Genomic DNA, 21,043 nt, shown 5'->3' with positions numbered 1-21,043 from the left:
TAGAGATGTGTGTTTTTTTACAGCCATACACAGACAGAGGCTTCTTTGTGGCATGGATTGGGTGTGAACAGTCAAAGATTGAAGCCCATGCTTCGGTTATTTTTCCATACGGCAAAGGAGAAGCATGGAAGTGGCCCTCCTTTCTTTCTTGACACGTGGGTTTTTCTTTTGTGATCTCTCTGTCCCCGATGTTGTGAGATGGCCTAGCTGTCAGCTGTCTCCTTCCACTTTACACCAACAGCCAGTGGCGCAGCTGGGAAGAAAGAATCATTTATTTACAAGAGAGGAGCAGACCTTAGAACCATGGCTTATGGGCCACTGACTCTATGAGGAAATCAGAATTGACTCAGCAGGTGGCACCACTCTCCCATGGTGAAGCTTACCACTGATGGGTACCACTCTTGAGGGGCACCAAGGGCTAATGATCCAATGGAAACGTGTAAGTACTTGAATTACTTGATAAAGAAACTAGGTGGAGCAGCTAATGTCTGTAGTCACAGCGCTCAGGAATCTAAATGGTATGGGTTTGAGGTCAGCTTGGACAACAGTAAGATTCTGTCTCCAAAGAAGAAAAGGAGGAGGAGGAGAAGGGGGAGGAGGAGGAGGGAAGAAGAAGGAGAATAAGAAGGAGAAGAAAGAAAGAAAGAAAGAAAAGAAGAAAGAAAATAAAAAGAAGAAGAAAGACAGATTAAAGCAAAAACAAAACAGAACCAACATAGCAACAAATAACCAAGCCTTGTGGAGCTCAGTTGCTTAGAAGGCCAGAACTCTTTCTGACCAGCATATTGGTGATGGGAAGCTGAGGTGAGATACATAGAACATCTTTAGATCCAGGGATGGCTCCATATTGTCATCCCACTGATTTGTGAGTGGTCCAGAAGTGCCCTTCTCTTCTGCATGCTGAAACTCTCTTGGATCCATCCCCAGGAGTGCTGGACTGTAAAGCCTTGTTTCCAGGTGCAAGTGGGGAGCAGCACCTTGGTGGTTCAGGGATGGAAAGTAGCAGCCTGCTGTTCTACTGCTTGCTTGCTTATTTCTGATCACAAGGCATTTGTTTACACGGGGATCTGTGAGATCCATGCTGCTAAACATTTTCAAAACAATACTCATAGTTCCAACATTGAACCAGAGATAGAAGAGAGGCTTGTGTGTATAATCTTAATGTTAGGGAAGGAGAACCAGATGTATCCCTGGAGTTTGCATTAGCAAGCCTAGCCTACTCAGTGAGGTGAGGTTAATGAGAGACCCTGTCTCAAATGAAGTATATGGCATTCTATTGTGAAAACTACTACTGAGGATGATACTCAGAATACCCTAGGGTATTCCTCCAGCCTCCACAGGCCCACACACACACACACATGTATGCACACAGGCATGTACACACATATGCATGGACACACATACACATATGCACGCACTGCTTCCCACTCTAACATGCACGTGCAGATGTCAAAAAATATCCAAGATGCAATAAGAGAAAAAAGCCAAATGCTTTGGCTATGATTAGGCTTTATCAGACACAAAAAATAAGACTGAAAAAAAAAAACCCCAGTGAGCAAAGCCAGTCACCTGACATTGACTCCCAACTGACAGAAAGGTTCTTAGATGACTTCACTGTGTGTTTGCTTAAAGAGATAAGAGGAGACATAGAAGATTAAAAAAAAAAAAAGACTCAAAGTGGACCTCAGAAGAAGAAACTGTGACAGGCAAAAGGGTAAATACTCTTTGTACAGGCTCACATAAAAACACTGATTGACTTAAAAATGAATGGATGGATCAATAAAGGCAAAGGAAGTTCCCATTGATTCAGTAAGCACAGAAGCATGGGCTGGGAGCTGCATCAGAAAGCATCCAAAGGATACATATTGGGAAAGCAGGGATGGAGCAGGTGATGCACAGACAGGGACCAGAGCCACTGTGCAGTGATGTCCCTGAAGTCCAAATGTAAAAACACTTAAGTGTAGATAAGAGTGCCAAAGGACCCAGACATACTCTAGAGCCCAGAGGCAATTCAGTAGAGCAAAGTGTGAGTTATTCTTGCCTGATTGTTTGTTTTGAGAAAAAGGTGGCTTTGTGTAGACTTGGCCATCCTAAAACTAGCTCTTCAGACAGAGCTGACTTTGAACTCACAGAGATCTGCCTGCTTCTGCCTCTCGAGAGCTGGGATTAAAGGTGTGCACCCCCACTGCCCACTGCAGAGGAGAAATTTAAAATTCTGTGTTTTAAAAAATGTGTTTTAATTTTTGAAACCTGTGAAGGACCCTTAGGACTAGGGGTCTGGGAGCTTTCAGAAACACAGGCAACATGAAAGAGATATCTATCTATCTATCTATCTATCTATCTATCTATGCACACACACATACACACATACATACCTACATACACACACAGTCTAATTCTTAGGGTCACTGAGGAGGTGTAAGGGATGGTTTTACACAAGCTATAGACATCAGATGTAGCTACATTCACCATCAAAGGGCATTCTCAGAGAAAAGAGCATTGTTGGGGGGCAAGGGGAAAAGCCCCTCAACAGGTCACCTGCCTGTGTGACACAGGAACTCACCTGGCTGTCAACAGAGAAAGAAAAGGAGTGAGACCAGGGACCTGAGGAACTGCATTCTTATTAGAGCCTTCCCAGCCTAATTGCTTCCTCCATGGACATCTGACCAGGCTGGACTGCACTCACTCATTTGAACCTCCCTGCCCTCAGGAACCCTGATGGATATCTGACTAAGTCCAAACTTTCATAAGCCTTTCCCCTATGAAGCACAGCCTGCCTGGATCTGTTTCTGGAGCTTCTCCAGGTCCTCTGTCTCATGATCCTTTTCTTGTCTCCAATAATGGAGAGCTTTGATCCTAGGAACTGTCACATTTGCCCCACTGGGCTCTTCCCCTCATTCAGGCACCTTGGCTGCTCATCTCCATGGATCTTTTCTTTTTGCTGGCTGCCCAGCACCAAATATCTGCTGGTGCGGCAAATGCTTTGATGCACACAGCTTTTTGGTCTTCTAGGAGCTGTTAGAGCAACTTTAGATTAAGGATACTGTTTGAACCTCACTGAACCCCCTCCATACGAGTTGAACAGGGTGTCAGACTCACCGTGAACTGGCGTACCTCCCCTCTGTCCACTAGCTGGCGGTCTTTCTCAGGTGTGATGGCGTAGGCCAGTTTCTAAGAGAGAATGGGGTTGTTGGTATAGCATGGGGCTCAGGTTGACACAGAGATAGATGGGCATTCATAGTCAGATGTCATGTACATACATACACACAGACACGTGGGACTACACCAGCACACATGTAATATACATATGTGCCCCTTCTTTCCATTGAATCTCCCATCATCCCATCATGATCCCAGCTCCAGCCTCCTGCTGGCTGATATGGTACACAGGCAGGGACACCACCTGAACCATTAGAATGATGAGCCCCTTGAAATACCCACCTCTCGGAAGGACCCTGGCAGGCTGCAGAACTTATAGGTGGCATAAATGGGCACCATGGCCATGGAGGATGTGGCAATGATCCAGCCCAGGGCATTGGCCCAGTCCGGGAAGATGTAGGCTCCATAGTGTGGGGGTCTGAAGGTCACAATGCTGACCACAACCACATACTGAAATAAATGGGCAAAGAGGTCAGGTAGTTTTTGCTGGTAGATAAAGACAGAAGAAAATCAGCAAGCTTTTTATAGCAGGTCTAACCACACGTGCCAACCTCAGCCAGACCACCTGGGCCTGGCCCAAGCAATACAACGTTTTCCTGAGGCACCAATAGCATATTTACATACATGCTATGTAACTACACATGTGTTTCATACCTACACATAAGTGTGCTTACATGGATGCCTACCAGACTGTGTTTATACCGCATTCCAATACATATACTATGTATTTACACCTTATGCTTGCATATGTACAGTGTACCTAAACATGTGCTTCATACATGTACTTTGAACATGATTGGCATGAACTGAGTATCTACACATGTGGTCTGTATCTAAGTACAATAGCCCTTCCTAAACATAGAAAGTCTAGTGGATGTGTGTTAGGATGCATTTTCAGATGCAGATCTTCACCTGTTGTGTATGTTTCTCAGGATCAGCAAAGTTTATTGTCTAAACACGTTATCTTGGAAAACACACCAGGACACACATACTTGTTTCATATTTATTTTTGGTTTTAGTAGATGACACATTTCCTAGAGAGCGCTGTGTCGGCCAAAGCCACACTCTTACTGTAAATTGATTTTGATCTGGTCAGTCTGTTTGGGAGTGTTATCTGCTGCAGAAGCCACATAATAACATGCCTGCAGTTATCCACCTCTCTGCTGTAGCCAGATGGCAACACAGTGACCTAGAGAAACATGAATGAACATCTTTGTTTATCTGCTAAGGTTTTAGCTACCTGTGGGATGGGCTTAAAAATCAGGCTTAAAATTGCATAAATCATGCTTGCATGAAGTTGGTGGAATGAACCGGGTGACATACTTTCAATGCTTTGCAAAGCAATACACAATGAAGCTCAAAAGACTTTGTTTTCTGAATTCTCTAAGATCACGGTCAGCTCTTTCATGTCGGGAGAAAGCTTGTCAACAGGGAGAAGACAGAGATCGGATAGCTTAAAAAAATAAGGCTCAACTGTTTTATTCAGAGACCAGAGGCCAGTGCTGTGGGCTGTCCCAGGCAGGTCCCCTGGCCACCAGTACTGGATGTTTTCTACATATGCCCACTGAGTGAGTGTAAGTGCTCCCCGCAGGCTGCAGAGGGCTGTAAGCTGGCTGTGTGGCTACACACATCAGCTGGATCCAAGTCACTGCTAACTACTACGATGGAGCCAGGTGATCTCACTGGCACCCTTCTCAGTCAAGGCATCAGTATGGACTCAAGTACAGGGGCAGAAAGTTTTTAGGGTTCACAGTCCTTACCAGGAGGAAGCAGGGGCTGACCAACTTCCAGCATAGCCGCCAGTACAGGTTGGGACGCTGCCCTGTCATTTGCTTGATGTCATCACTGAATTGCTGGACGCCTAGGGGGGAAGAGGTGGCCGTGGGACTGGTCATATAATTGGACATGTAAGTCCTTCCTGACCTGTCCCTCATCCCTCAGAGCCCATAAGCCTGATTCTACTTAGCCATGCACTGATTGGTTTTGCTGATGTTTCAGAGAGGCTGGTGGTCTGCTGTGTGAGTTGAGGGCCCAACAATACTCCAACCCTACCCTGCCTCAAAGCTCCTTCTCTGGGTCCCACACCCTCCCTCCCTCCTCCTGCAAGCAGTAATTTCCAACCTGTGAAATGCTGTGTCAAGCACATCTAACAAAGCGCACTGTTTTTGTGGGTCAGCCCAGAGGCTGCATCACTACCTTCCACCTCTAGAGTTTTCTCATCTTTAGCAACTGAGTTTAACTGTCCATTAAACTCCAGTTTCTACCCCAACCCTTAGCATCCCACTCCCTGTCTCTAGGGACTTGGACCCTGGAGGGATCATATATAAGTGGTATCACAGTATATATCCTTTGGGGACTTGCTTGCCTCAGTAGGAACATGCATCCATGTTGGAGCATGTTTCAAAATCTCTTAATTTTTATTTTTTAAAATTTGTGCTTGTTTTTAAAGGTTTATTTGTTTCACGTATGAGTGTTGCTGCCTTCAGACACACCAGAAGAGGCCATCAGATCCCATTACAGATGGTTGTGAGCCACATTGTGGTTGCTGGGAATTGAACTCAGGACCTCTGCAAGAACAGTTAATGCTCTTATCTGCTGAGCCATCTTTCCAAAGGCTGAATATCCCTCCCCGTGTGTGTGCGTGTGTGTGTATGTGTGTGTGTGTGTGTGTGTGTGTGTGTGTATGTGTGTGTGTGTGTATGTGTGTGTGTATGTGTGTGTGTGTGTGTAATTTAAAGCTATCTCTGGATACTTAATAACTAGAATTTTCTCTTAGCAATTTACTTTAGAAACATCTTTCAGCAATATTATTCAGCTTTTCTATTTGGTAATTGGTAAGGAGATCTTATTAGTGACTCCCTTCACCCATTACTGACCTGGTCTCTGGCTTGTGGGACTGCGGTGGGATGTCCAGCTTTGGAAGACCTTCATGGTCTCATCAAAAACGTCTCTGACTAGAACTCTGGTTAAGGTTTCCTGGTTAGAGCTCCACACCTCAGCCAAGCTCATGAGTTCCCCAGGATCCTGCAGCTCAGCTCCTACCTCCAGCTAGTTCCCAAGAGGCCTGTGATCAGCTTCAGACCCCCAGGGACACTAAGCACATAAATGGCTGGTGGGCTTTTCTCACAGAAGGACCTATGGTTCTAACTTATGCACAAGCAACTTGGCTGGTCTTGTCCAGAAGGTATGTGTAAGACACACCTGTAGGAAGCAGTCATGCTATGACATCCCTCTCATAGACAAATTTAATTAGGTGATCAAGGTCCTTATAAATGAGAGGTAGGCAATACTCTGCCCAGATAGAGATGAAGCTATCCTGTGCTTGTTAATAGAGTCCTGGCTAGCTGGATGGGGCGTTTACCTTTTGCCAGTGACTGTAAAGGATCGAGCACCCCAATCAGCCTTGTCCTCCCACCCAACACAGCCTCTGTGAACATCTCGGACCACAATCTGGCTTTCCAGGAAGACACCTGACTGTCCTTCTCAACACGGTAGACAGGCCCTGGTCACACACCCTATGATGCCATAGAGACATGACTTAAACCTCTGGAGTCCAAATGCCTCTTTTCAAAGTGGTTTTTGCCAGAAAGCAAGCTGGAAGACACTAGCCCAGCTATCACACACTGATGCCACAGTGCTGGTCTGAGCACCAGGACTTACCATAGAACCAGGCCACCCCAATGGCTTCAATGAGCACACCAAAGAGGATAGATGTGCCAGCTGCAAAGTGGTCCAACAGTGTGAAGACGTAGATGCCACCCTGGGAGAGAGGGGACCTTAATGAGGTTGGGAACAGTTGCAGCAACCCCACCATCAAAATATCTTCCCTAAAAGGTAACCCATTCTGTGGGTTCACTGTGGAAATATATTTTATTTACCTCCATAAAGTTCAATTTGAGCCATGGATTCACACACAGCCTTTAGAGACGCACCCACTACAATCAAAAGAAAAACCACTTCTCCCCTGCTTTCCTTTCCCAGGCTCCAGATAGTAAGAGTCAGAAACACTCAAATGCCAAGCTCCTGTGAAGTGACCAAGATGCCATAAACAGGCCTCTGCCACCTTCTGGATCCTCTTTATACTCAGGAAGGCAGCCTTCGCTGCAGGTGAATCCCAATGGTGACTGAGTGCTGACCGGTGGCTGCCCTGCCTGTGACTACGGGAAAGTAAGTTTACATGAGGGAAAGAACGAGTCTTCTTGGAAATGAAGCAGTGTGTCAGTTCCCATGGCACCAGCTGTGCTGCTAGGCACCAGGGCCGACATAAGACAGGAGCGGGAAACTACATACGTTGGTGACACAGAAGAGAGACAGCAGGAAAGTAGCCAGGACAATGCCAAGAGTGAAGAGCTCTCGATGCCGATGTAGCAGCTGGAACTCATCGACAAGCCCAGTGATCACAGACTCCATGCCCCCCATCTGTGGGACACAGAGAATGGTGGTTGACACTACCCTCCCAGGGCCTGACTTCTCATTTAGAGAGTGTACACTCAGGGTGGTGTGAAGAAGGGAATGTACAGCAGGCTTGGGGGTAAGATGAGGAAGGGCCTGTGTTCTTCGGGCAATGTTCATGAGATGTGCCCTCTCAGATCCAAGATAAAAAACCCATAACTGCCAGCTGGGTGGAAGATGAAGGTGGGACTGTGGTATGACTTCTGTGTACTTGGGAAGAGGGAGTCTTGGGTTCAAGTTTCCCACAAAACTTACAACAGCTGACTCTGCAGAGTGGTTAAATGTCATGGAGCAGCCAAAAGGTGCCACCAGCCAATTCTGATATTAGGGCTCAGTAAATAATCTTGAGCAGTTAATGGGGTCGAAGGAGTCTAAGAAAACACATGGCTCCAGCCTCTTGAAGGTTGGACACCAGAGGACTGCAAACAGAGTTTCCAAGGCCCAGCCCAGGCTACAGCCAGCTTCCATTTATCCCAAGGGAGTCCAGAGGTCAGGAAAGGCCTTTTTGTGCACCCCTGATGCCAATCACTGTCATTCTGACCCAAACCTTTGGCTACTGGGGCTCTGCTCTCTGTGTGTGTTCAGACCCTGATACTGGATTAGGAAGAAAAGGGGTAGGTTACATCCCAACCACTAACACTCAGGTCCAGAGAGGGTCTCCAGTCCTCATGGGTATTCTTAAACCCGATTGATTTGCAGGCTCTGTGATAAGCACATTAAGTCTGAGGGACTGTCTGGGGACCATACCTATCTCCATAGGAATAGGCCAACATCGAGGCACAGCTGTGGAGCCTTGGGACATGCATTACTCACAGCACTGTCGATACCCAGGGTGAGAAGCATAAGGAAGAAGACGGCAGCCCAGGCTGAAGACAGCGGGAGTGTGGCGATTGCCTCAGGGTAGATGATGAAGATCAACCCAGGTCCTACAGGCAGAAACCCTCATCACCACCACAAGCTTGCATTGCTGCCCTAACACCCTCTGCTACTCAGCCGATCCAATGCCAGCAATGCTCAGATCACTTGGAACCACTCTCCCCTTCCCCCTTCAGCTACTGGCAAAGGTGCTCCAGGAGCACTTAGAAGACAGTCACCTGAAAGAGCCCCTGCTCAGTCAGCTTGCACCCTTGTTTCCCGACTCACTTAGGCTCATGGGAATAGGAAGAATAATATAAACCATGAATCGGAGAAAGGGATCATCAGCAGGCACTTCTGCCTCAGACAGTCCTGATGTCTTCCCAGTTTGTTTTTCTGTACAGATCATACACACCCCACATATGCACTAACATACACACACACATGCAAGCAGGACACACAGTATATGTATATATATATATATATATATATATATATATATATATATATATATATATATATATATTTCCATGTGCACAGACATACTGTACAGGTAAGAACCATAGCAAGGGCAAATATATGTACATAAATGCACACTTTATCAAGTTGATTTTCTTTTACATGAAGCATTACATTTAGGGTGCTCCTGACTTCTATCCTCCCAAAATAGGACAAGACCTCTCCCTTCCCTCTGAAGTTGGCAGCCAGTGGCATCTCTGACCATGCAATGCAGCATACAGTGTCATCCTCAAACGACTCTTTCCTAGATAAGTGGGACTTCTGTCACCCATTGGCCCTGCAGCAGGGAACCTGGATATTTAGTTGAGAATTCATCCCCTAGGGTCCTGAGGGGTTCAAAAGATAGAGCATACCATCAATCCCCAGAGGACTCAGAAAGAAAGCCAGAAACAGCTTCAGCCTTAAGCCACCAAGACACTGTTCACTGGAGCACAACCCACAGTCCTGCCTGATATAAGAGACTGAGGCTGGAGGGTTCCCTATGTGATTCTGTTACCTTGTCTCTTTAGCAGCTACAAGGGCACATCAGACCAAGGTGACATTTACAGGGCCATAGAGGTGTCTACCCCATGGCTTGTTGGGGACACTCCTTCCTCACTGCCATCAGTGACAATATAGTGTGGGCAGTGGCAGTCACACAACAGGCACCATACCAATACACAATGCAATCTAGTCTCAGATGATCCCTAAGCAAAACAAATAAACAAACAAAAACTTCCCCCATGTAACCCAGAGTTGTCCATTTTTGAGACTCAACTTGAAGACAGAGCCCCTGATTATTGGCTGGACCCTGCATTTCTATAGATAGACTTAGAACTAGTTGCTTCTGGTCCCTTCTCTCCCTCTTCAGCAGGGCAAACTCTGCTTTACTATAAAGGACCCAACACTTAACAATCTTCATGGAGTCAAAGACCAAGGAAGTTTACAGGGCAGGCCTTGGCTCCATGTAGGTATCAAGGTACCCTAAGGGACATGGCACAGTTTTCATCGGGGGACAATATTCAGTTTTAAATGGTCCTGACCCGGAGCCTGGGAAATGATCCTTTAGTGCTGCTGAGGATGGATGGCCTCACACCCTTCTTTTTCTACCTTAGTTCTTTCACCTGTGGCCTGAGAATTATTTGTAAATGACACTTGCTTTCCTTGTCAGAAAAGGGACAGAGGCTTTCCACTTTACTTTCAGGAGTCAGGTTTTACCAGCTAGAGATGCTTGTGAAAATAAATGTGAGGAAGGACTCTGAGCGAACTCTTGGCTTTGTTTCCCTGCATTACACTTCCTCTCCTATCTTCACTGTGCTTTCCTGGAGGAAAGAGCATGGGTGCAGAAATTCTTCCTGTCTTCCTCCAAGTCCAGAACCTCCCCTTTGACCTCCCAACCTGCTTCCCACTTGTAAGCTGAAGGCCCTGATACTCCAAGAACAAAGGGAACAATCAAAGTAGACCTCAGCTTGATCCTCAGGGCACAGGTGGTACAACCCACTGATCTCTATGTTCTCCTCCCTGTACCCGAAACTCGAAGTGATTGGCCAATGGTAATGTCAGCCATAGGAAGGTGTCCCTGATTCTAACGATAGCAGTGCAGTAGGAGAGAGCCCTAGGGGTACCAGATGGAAACACAGGATGGGCAACCCCCAACTTACTAGATCAGTCTCTAGAGAGAAATTGTGGTTTTGTCACCAATGATGGACCACAGGATAAGCCTGAAAGCAGGGTAGAGGTCCCAGATGACAGACCTCCAAACCACCTTTGGAGAACTGTGGTTCTTATCTGACCCAACTTAGGGGCTGCTGAGCTTTTTCTATAGTCAGACAGATTTCTTCAGTGCCCAGAAGCCCTTCCCTTTGGTCTCATAGTTGTACGTTCTTGTGGTCTTCTACCTGCATATGAGGGGAAACTTCCTGTCCATATTGGAGTCTGTATATGTGGATGTGTGTGTACATAAGTCATCAATCCCCAGGGATCTGCTAGTAGTCTCTGGTTCCTCAGCACTGGGATTACAAATGTGTCAGTGAACACGGTTTTTTAATGAGGGACAAATGTGTCAGTGAACACGGTTTTTTAATGAGGGTTCTGGACACTGAACTCAGGCCCTCATGCTCACATGACAAGCAGTTTATCAACTGAGCCATCTTCCCAGTCTCCTATGTTGAAATTTAATTGAAGATGGATATATAGTGAGGTTTTAGGGCCTCCAAGAAGTACTGGGTTATGGGGGCACCCATAGGAAGAGATTATAAGTTAGGTCTCTCAGAAGTGGGTCTCTTGGGACTGCACTGCTATTCTATTTTGGATGTTGAAGACCTAGTGGTAAAGTCATCTAGCTGGTGGATTGTTGGGAGGTGGTTAGGTCTTGGGGAAACTGACATCATCAGTGAATGAGTTCATATAGAATGGGCTCTTGTGGGAGGGCCTAGGTGGGAAAAAGTAAGGCATGTGGGGTGTCCCCAATCCTTGTCCCCTTGGCTTCTTAGCCTTCAGGAGTTCAACAGCTTGTCTCACTATGCTGATCCTATATATCATGATGTTATATCTTATCACATGCCTAAAGCAACAACCAAGACATGCTGCGTACAGATCTATGAAACTGAGCTCAAACAAGCCTTTACTCTTTTAAACTGATTTTCTTATTATTTTATCACAGTGACTGAAGGCTGACTAGTGGAATTAAATGTAAAGAAAGGGGGAACCCTTAAAGCAAGGTCACCCTGTGTGCTTAGCTCACTTGCACTGGGCTGATTTCTTTCTCTTCCTTCCATATGGAGGCCTTCACCAAGGATACACTCATGGTTGCACCATGCCCTTAGACCTCTGTGAACAAAATTAACCTTTCTTTGTAAAGCCATGTAGCTTCAGGCATTTTGTCATAGCAACAAAAAATGTACTAAAATATGACATCATCTGTCTTAGTTTGGGTTTTATTGCTGTGCTCAGACACCAAGACTAAGGCAACTTTTATAAGGATAACATTTAATTGGGGCTGGCTAACAGGTTCAGAGATCCAGTCTATTGGCAGCATCCAGGTAGGCATAATGCAGGCAGAACTGAGAGTTCTGTGTCTTCATCTGAAGGCAGCTAGTGGAAGAATCACCTTAGGAGTAGGGTCTTAAAGCCCACACCTACATTGACACACCTATTCCAACAAAGCCACATCTACTCCAACAAGGCCACATCTCCAAATAGTGACACTTCCCGGGTCAAGCATATACAAACCATCACATCATCTGATCACACTGAGCCCTCCCCTCCACCTTTCCCATTCTTAGTTCCAACTTCCAGGTGTGGAGAGACACTCAGTGTCCAAAAATCAGTCACATGAGAAAGAAGATCATATTCCAAAGACTCAAGGACTTTTCTGATAGACCCAAATCTCACCCAAGCCTGTCATGACCTCTGGAAACATTAATAGCTATTGTCAATTTTGGCAAGTCATGTTGAAACCTAAAACTGTCTGATATTATGTGACTGGAACACCTTAGTCTTTGCCTTCCCTGAGCTCTATATATGCTACATTGGCATGGCAACTTCCAGGGGACTCAAATGACATCTAGCGATGTCTACCCAAACCTCCATACATTGTTTACAGGGGATAGGCTGAGGGACTGAGGTGTTGGCTGAACCACTTGGTTTCATGTGAGCCCAGTGTAGAAGAAGATATGGTGAAAGTGGGGCACGAAGAATGGGGTTGGATTAGGGAGGGTAAGCCACACAAACATAGGCTGGCCCTGGTTGCTCTCATCTGAGACAGCAGTTCTTAAACCCAACATCCTTTGGGCCCTAGCCAGGTCCCTCCAGCTTTTCTTCAGACCAGAGGTAAGAACTCACCATCTGTGGCCACATCTCTGATGGGCACATTATGCTTCTGTGCCATGTACCCCAGGAAGGAGAAGACGACAAAGCCAGAGGAGAAGCTTGTCAGGGAGTTAATGGAGGTGGTGATGATTGCGTCTCTGTAGAAACAAGACAGACTGTCCTGACACCAGTTAAGCAGTGGCCCTGGAAATGCCAACTGTCATTATGCATTTTCATAATCTAGGGATGCGGCAAGTAGGCTCAGAGGGAAGCTTCTAAGAGGGGGACCATCAAGGGTATAGCTGGGAGAAGCTGTCTGGTACTCCTGGGCTTGGGGTGGTAGAAAAGATGACCACTCTATGTCCCACTCACTGGGTCATGATGGCATTGGGCTACCTCATGTGAGTCTTGGAACCTTGGAATGCATGGGTTTTAGCTCATGGTGTGTTAGAGTGGCTGGTCTGGTGAATCTACTCTAAGTATAAATGATAAGGGACAAAGGCAAGTCTAGAGAGCACGGGAGGGTCAGGGTTCTCCACAGTGGCCAGTCTACTGTGGAGGATCCAATAGTGTTTGGATGCACACAAGAGCTTCAGGTAGGGCTTGCCTCAAGATTGTGTCTCCCCCTCCCCCACTCCATTTTATTTCCCTCCATGCAACTTCCCTCAGTGCCTTGGAACCATTTTTTCTGTGTTCATTCTGTGTCTTTGGTGCTTTTTGTCCTTGGACTGAGAAAGTAAATTTAAGCCCACTAAGTTTAAAGAGAACAGGCTTCAGCATCAACTGCATCTGTTTTTAGGAGGATTGGGGTTCACCATGTAGTTTCAAGTGAAGCCGGCCAAGCTTCTCAGAACTAGGACATCCTCCCAAGCCCAGGATCCCTCATGAGGGTTATAGTCAAATGCCCTGAGTAAAAGTCTTAGGTAAAACTGGACCCAGGAGAGAAAAATCCATGAGGGCTGGCCTGGGGAGAGAGGATGGAGAAGAAAAGGAAGGAAGAGAGGCACAGGCATGTATGCAGAGGAAGGGTTAGCCTGCTGTCCCTCCCTGGGGAGTCAGGCTCCTCAGAAGGTGACACATATCACCATGTGTCTCAGTATCTTCTTTAAACTGAGAAGCAAGTCATACTTGGAAGCTGCTGTGTGAAGCCAAGCATGGTGATTCACACCTGCAATCTCAGTATTTACAAGGCTAATGCAGGAGGAGGGGCCATAAATTCAAGGCCAGCCTGGGCTACATAGTGAATTTCAGGGTAATTTAGGTTGTAGCATAAGACCCTATCTGACACAAGAAAAGGAAATCTGTGTGGCTCAGAGGCCTTGTGATTTTCCTCCGGGAATGCTTCAACTCACCCCAGGATCAGTGACACCGACTAGGTTTTGCAGACTGATTTCCAGCAATAGTACCTCAGGGCTTACCTATAGCAGTTATTGGTGAACTTGTTGTAACTGGAGAAGGCAATCAGCACCCCAAACCCAACACCAAGGGAGAAGCACACCTGGGTGGCAGCATCAATCCATACCTGTCACAGCCAGAGATGGGAGAGCATGAGGCAGAAGATTGGAGAGAATTGTGGGATGTGAATTAGTTCCACCTGAGGGGAGCTGTCACCACACAGCATAGGCATCTTAAGTGCACTCTGTGTTCACCTCCAGCCTAGGCAGAGAACTTGGTGGCAGTAGGTACCTGCTGTCCCAGGAAACAAGCCTTTCTGCATCCCTGGTATGAAAGGACATTGCAAAAGGGAGGCAGGGTTTTGTGTACCGTTTGTGGTTTCAGGAGACACATGGATGTCTGGTCACCTAAGTCCAGAAATGAATGCCCAGTAGACAGCAGGCTCATTTCTCTGAATGTGGAAAGAAGAATGCAAGAGCTGATGGCTATACCAAAGTGATAAAGTCAGGAACAGTCACTGGAGTTAGGGCTATGCAGAGACTACTTAGGGAGCCAGGCCTCAATTGCTTCAGGGTAGCTTTACTGGGAAGGCTAAGGAGGAGCTGCTTAAGTCCTCTTTCAGGTATCTGGCCTACCACCTTAAGTATTTGGGGTCTGGACAGTACCAGGAATTGTTTCTGAATGTCCATATCCTGGGGTAGTCCAGGGTAACCCAGGGGCCTAGAGACTGAGACAAGAATATCAGAATCCCTGGACTCTGGGAGCCCAAACAAGGGATCTGGTATCCCAGTCCTGGGTAGTAATGTTCAGAGCTTTGGGCTAAACCAGTGTTGGGGACTGTGTGTTTGATGGTCGCTGGGTATCCAGATGCTTAAGGTTGCAGAGATGACTAGGGCATCAGCATGGTGGAGAGGCCAAGTCCAGAGTGGTTGAGCGAGAGGGCAGTCAATAGAGTGGTCCTACTGTCCTGCGTGGCCCCTGTATCACAGCATGCTCAGCCACTGAGATGGTTCAGGCTGGAACATTATCACCAAGGACTTACTTCCAGTGCTCACCTAGTTCATCTCCACCTCAGAGCTTTGTGTGTGCTCTTCACTGGGCTCACAGTTTGTGCGTTGCTTGGGCTGATATCACCTCCCACTCAATGCCTCCCTGGCCCCTGCTCAGAAGTCTGGCTTACCTTACCTGGACTACTTTTTCCTGAGGTACTAGAAACAGCTTCCTTCCTTTTCTTTCTTTCTTGGTCGGATTTTTCTGTTTACATATTTGATTATCTAGGTACCTCTTTTTATCACACATCTCTCAACCACCCATCAACAATCAAATCTATCAATATCCAGTACTATCTAGCATCTATCTACCTATTGGCTACCTATTATCCATTCATTCAATCTTACTGTCATCTTATTTTCTCACAACCTCTCATTGTTGTGATTTTTTTTTAAAGCACTAAAACACCTTCTCACATGCAGTGTCTCTCTGCTTTCTTTTGTGGACTGCATGCCTGCTTGCTGAGACTCTAATAACCTGCACCTTTTTCTCTCTTGAATTCGCAACCATGTCTTCTCTGATCCTGGCTTTTCCAGGTTCCCACAAGGATGATGTCCACAGTCCTCCTGGTTCTGGTTCCATGATCCTTTTTGCATCTCCCTGCCTTTTCCTTCACTCTGTGGGGCATGTGTGCATGCTCAGGATTTGCCTCTGCCTTTACACAGACTTTGCTAACACTGTCACTCCCTACTGAGCTTCCTTATCCTGACCACTTCATCTTACTTGCTTCTGCCTCAGGTTTGTATAAGGCAGCAAGCTTGCAAACTTCATTACTCAGTCTCAGTATAGTTTCACAGACCTCCTGCCTCCCAAGCCATTGGAGACCCACACAACTGCCCAGCTCAAGCTCCACTCCTAGTGAGACCTTCACACCTCCTCCCCTGGCTTCAGTCCCAGTAGGAATCTACAGCCCTCCAGCACGACTACCACAGTATCTGAGCTTTGCCTTTGGGGTCTGTCACTATCTTTGGGGTAAATCACCTGCCCCAAACTCAGCCCACATGGCTTCTGACAACTCCTCATAGAATTTTATTACAACTATTCTTTTAAAATACCTTCTGTTCGCCTTTTCCTAAGATGGTGCTGCCCTTTTCATCTCCCAGGAACATCTTCTATAGCCTGGAAGAGCCCATCTTTAATGAGGCCTTCTCCATATCTTCTAACCTAGAACAATCCTTTCATTTTCTCACAAAACCTTTAGCCTACCTATCAGAACCTGGGATTCCCAAAGATAGACCTTGGTTCATAGGGCTCTGAAGCAGCTCAGTCCTGCAGACAACTAACAGAGCCACAGATCATGCCCTTGGTACCAACTTAGACACATACACACACCTCCTGGAACCACCGATGAAGATTTTCTTGGCTTCATGAAGTGTTTTATGAAACACCTCCTCCACTAACCCTACCTTAAAGAGACAGATATCTAGGCTGACTCACATTTGCTTATCTCATAGGATAGGAAGAAATTGCTGCTGAGCCACAGACTGGGCCTCTGACCTATATGCAGAAGCCCTGTCTCAAAACCCTACTAGACCAAAGGACTGCCAACTGTGGTGGGGGCTGCACTCACAGACGCCTCACAGAGACGGTAGAAGTCCACACTGAGGTATGCTCTGATGCCATCCATAGCTCCAGGAAGGGTGACTCCACGTAGGAGCAGGGCTGTGAGGACCACATAGGGCATGGTAGCTGTGATCCATACCACCTGAAAGAGAAGACAGTATCTTCAAGACCATGAATCACCTGCAGAGGGCAGGGAAGGAGATACATGTTGTTGGAAGGGCTCTATGTGTTAGCACAAGTAGTATCACAGGATCATTTAGTTAAAATGGCTATCTGTGCCCATATCAATATAACTCCCAAGTATTTTCATCAGTAAGAAAAAAATTTAAATTCATGCTAGACATACCATTATGAACAATGTTCTCCATGCTCTACCCCAAACACAATGTCTATCCTCATCCACCATGATCATGTGTCCCCTGCTCCCAACAAATCATGGTCACACGTTCAGTATCATTCAACCATAGCCACACCTCCCCTCCTTACCTAAGCATGGACATGTATCCATAGCCAAACCAACTATGGTGTACTCTCAACTCAACCATGACTACCTGTCTACTTTTCACTTAACCATACCCATGTTCCTACTCACAAACATGATCTCATATCCATCTGCTCAACCACATCCACATGTTTATATACCTAGTCAAGGCTACATGACAACTTACCCAACCATGGTCTCCTGACCACCCATCCAATAATGGCCACATGTCCATACACCAATCATGGCCACAAATCATCCACTGACCACTGCCACATGTCCACTCAGCTATCCATGGCTACAGGTCCATTTATCAGCCTTAGCCATATGTCACCCATCAACCATGGTCACAAGTTCACCCACTCATTGTGACCACATGACCACTTACCAACCACGGTCATGTGTCCAATCTCCCAACTATGGCCATACATATACTCATGCAAACATAACCACACGTTACTCTACCCAACTATGGTCATGCATCTACCCACCAACTGTGATAACATATCTGCTCACACACTATAGTCATATGTTTATTCACCCACCCTCCCACCCACAACCATGTGTTCTCAGGTCCTCTTGGCTAGTACCTCACCTTCCCTGAGGTCTTTACTCCCTTCCACAGGCTGAAGTAGAGCAGAACAATGACCAGCACCAAGCAGGCTGTGAGCTGCCACCGTGGAGGGCCTAGGTCATCAATGCCACGGCTCTGGTGGAGGTGCAGCACACCACGCCTGGAGGAGAGAGGCAACAAGTGATTCTGGCGGAAGCAGCTGTCTCCCAGGCTAGGAGTGGGAGAGCTAAGCTAGTCCCTATGCCTCCTTATCTTTGTCATATGGAAAGTACCTGGTATGATCTGACATATATATATATATATATATATATATATATATATATATATATATATATATATATATATATATATATGTTTACAGTCAGATCACCCTTCTTGCTGTGAAAGACCCGAGGCTATCCTTTGAGTTGCAGAACTGCTTTAAGATGGACAGAGAGGCTGGGTGCCTTGCCAGGAAACCTGAAGAAGGTCGGTACTGCTCTATCATCAGACCTGATTTGGAGTTGGGAGGGAATGAGCAGCATAGGTCTACAGAAAAATGGAGATCTCAGAGACTAGAAAGTACTGAGGAAAGCCACCATGCATTGCTGTCTTGCAGCATTCCCAGGATCTTTTGCAGGGATGAAACCAGAAAGGCTCTGAGCAGTACAACTGCATGTGCACATTCCTGTGCATTCTGTATTAGCTTCTCTCTCCCTTGCTTGCATAGTTCCTGGCACTCTAAGCAGGCTCCTTAAGAAATGATCTGGTGTTGGAAGTGAGGTGCAGCTGCACTCATCTGTGAGGGAAGCCATGCTAAGGTGAATGTGTGGAGGGTACACTTGCTTCTGATGAATGTGGATGGGGTGACTGCATCCCCTACACAGACAGAGGCTTTGAACCCTTAGTTATTATAATGCTGTTTCTGCCTTAGGAATCAGCGACTGCATAGGGAAAGTAGCCACTACAGCCCAGATTTGTTTTACTGTGGGACAGATGAGGTTTTCCAGGAAGTTAATACCCAGCCTCACAATGGAGCACAAGTAACCACAACTTCCTGGAGATTTTCGTCAGAAACAGGCATCATGGCACCAAGTTGGAGAACTTTGGTCCTCGAAGTCTAGAAAGACACCTGGGGTGCTAACTGTTGCCAACAGAGACAGCACAGCACTGAAAAGCCAGCTCAATCCTCCAAACATACTCCAACAGTACTTAGGGCCAAGGACCCCAGATAGAGGTACCAGTCTGGTAAGGGTAGGGGTACAGACAGTTGCAACATGAGACTCTCACTACTATTCTCTTCTTACACAGTATGAGTTGCTTGCTCAGCACTCTGTCTACTATGGATGCTGTGAATGTTCTTAGCATGTAGGCGTGCAGCAAGAATCACCTGTGCTAAGGGAGACAGACCAGTGCACTATCTGGTAGCATTATTAGCCCTATCTGCTAGTGGGGATTCTTAAGTCCTCTACCCTTGCCCTGGGATGCTGTTTAGTTTTCCTTGCTTTGCTGTTCCAGCAGGACCTCATTTCTTAGAGCTTCCAGCACTACCTGAGGCCAGGGACAAGGAATAAGGGATGAGGGCAGGTATACAACTCTACATGCCACAATTGTTCAGCTTTTTCCAAAGGAAGAAGGTGGTACTCAGGAAGATTCTGGCCAGATAGGGTCTGTACTGGCTGGTTTTGTGTCAACTTTACACAAGCTGGAGTTATCACAGAGAAAGGAACCCCCACTTGAGGAAATGCCTCTATGAGATCCAGCTGTAAGGCATTTTCTCAACTAGTGATCAAGGGGGGAGGGCCCAGCCCATTGTGTATAGAACCCTGGAATGGTAGTCCTGGGTTCTATAAGAAAGCAGGCTGAACAAGCCAGGGGAAGCAAGCCAGTAAGTAACATCCCCCATGGCCTCTGCATCAGCTCCTGCTTCCTGACCTGCTTGAGTTCCAGTTCTGACTTCTTTTGGTGATGAACAGAAATGTGGAAGTGTAAGCTGAATAAACCCTTTCCTCCCCAGCTTGCTTCTTGGTCATGATGTTTTGTGTAGGAATAGAAACCCCGACTAAGACAGGGTCTGTCTTCAGAAGTTACTACCCCACATGGCTTTACCAAGGACCATGCCAAGTCCCAGATTGACATGAGTTGGCTTCAGTCTGTAATAAAAAGCCATTGGAGAGCTTTAAAATCCCATAGTCTGGAAGCTGGGGAGATGGTAAGTAGACAACGTACCTGCGCTGTAAGCATTAGGGACTGAGTTTGAATTTCCAGCAACTGCATTAGAAGGCAGGTCTGCTGGTGCATATTTATAGCACCAGTGCTAGAGTGCAATGTGGGAGGCAGGAGGATCCCTGTAACTCATTGGCTAGCTAGCTTAGCCAAATCAAAGAGCTCCAGGTTCAGTGAGAGACCCTGTCTCAGGAATGATATGGCAAAGAGTGACTAAGGAAGACACCTGATAATAGTCTCTGAACTCCACATATGTGCACACACACACCCACACACACATGCATGGAACCACATGAATATGTACATACAACATATAAGTCCATCCAATAAAATGGAAAGTGATTAGACAGAGTTCACCTCTGTTCTCAACATAGACATGCACATACATGAATGCCTCAGAGCATTCACACATGTATGCTTATCTACATGAGCACATGCTCATATCCATATAGATATACATGCATAAACACCTACATGTATATGTATACACATCCACACAAACATGGACATCCATTGTACACACACAAATGCATGGCACACACACAAAAGATCTAGTGGACAATTTAGAGGAAAGTCTAGCCTCCTCTACCTACTGTTCACCTCCCCCGCTGGCCACACCAATAGCCACAGAAAGCCCCACATTGCACAGTAGGGACACTGCTCTTGAGAGTGAGGTCTGCAATCAACAAGGTGATTTAGGAATGATGTGCAGACATTTCTGAAGCTTATGCAGTGTGAAGGCATCTCACCAGCACTGAGAAAGTCTTCATGGTACCAGTGCTTTTGTGTTCTCTTCCAAGCTGATATCCTGACTATGTGTCATGTACCCTGAAATGAATCTGTACCAGGGGCATCATGTATACAATTTCTCTGGGTCCCTTCTCCCATTTTACAGCTAAAGAAACCAAGGCATAGAAAAAATTAGCTCTGTCAACAAATAGCAAAGTTTGGATCTGGGCCCAAATTTCTACCTCCAGTCCCTACTAGCTTTGCCCACGGAA

The 21,043-nt window shown here is 46.4% G+C and overlaps 1 protein-coding gene across 1 annotated transcript in view; it reads right to left on the bottom strand.

The window, feature by feature from the left end:
- Positions 1-229: 229 nt before the first annotated feature.
- SLC6A3 (solute carrier family 6 member 3) overlaps positions 230-21,043 on the bottom strand; it is a gene marked incomplete at both ends in the record, with an annotated part of 36,331 nt that continues 15,517 nt past the window's right edge. The window contains 11 exons of the mRNA XM_080933697.1: positions 230-253; positions 3,100-3,171; positions 3,442-3,609; positions 4,920-5,020; positions 6,820-6,919; positions 7,450-7,578; positions 8,425-8,537; positions 12,808-12,932; positions 14,193-14,296; positions 16,790-16,924; positions 17,859-17,997. Of these exons, the coding sequence (XP_080789823.1) occupies positions 230-253; positions 3,100-3,171; positions 3,442-3,609; positions 4,920-5,020; positions 6,820-6,919; positions 7,450-7,578; positions 8,425-8,537; positions 12,808-12,932; positions 14,193-14,296; positions 16,790-16,924; positions 17,859-17,997 (1,210 nt within the window). The remainder of the gene's footprint in view (positions 254-3,099; positions 3,172-3,441; positions 3,610-4,919; positions 5,021-6,819; positions 6,920-7,449; positions 7,579-8,424; positions 8,538-12,807; positions 12,933-14,192; positions 14,297-16,789; positions 16,925-17,858; positions 17,998-21,043) is intronic.

The sequence above is a fragment of the Micromys minutus genome (assembly GCF_963924665.1).
Source record: "Micromys minutus genome assembly, chromosome: 20".
NCBI lineage: Eukaryota > Metazoa > Chordata > Mammalia > Rodentia > Muridae > Micromys > Micromys minutus.
Note: the sequence above shows the minus strand (reverse complement) of the source record. Positions and strands in the feature narration are given on the sequence as shown.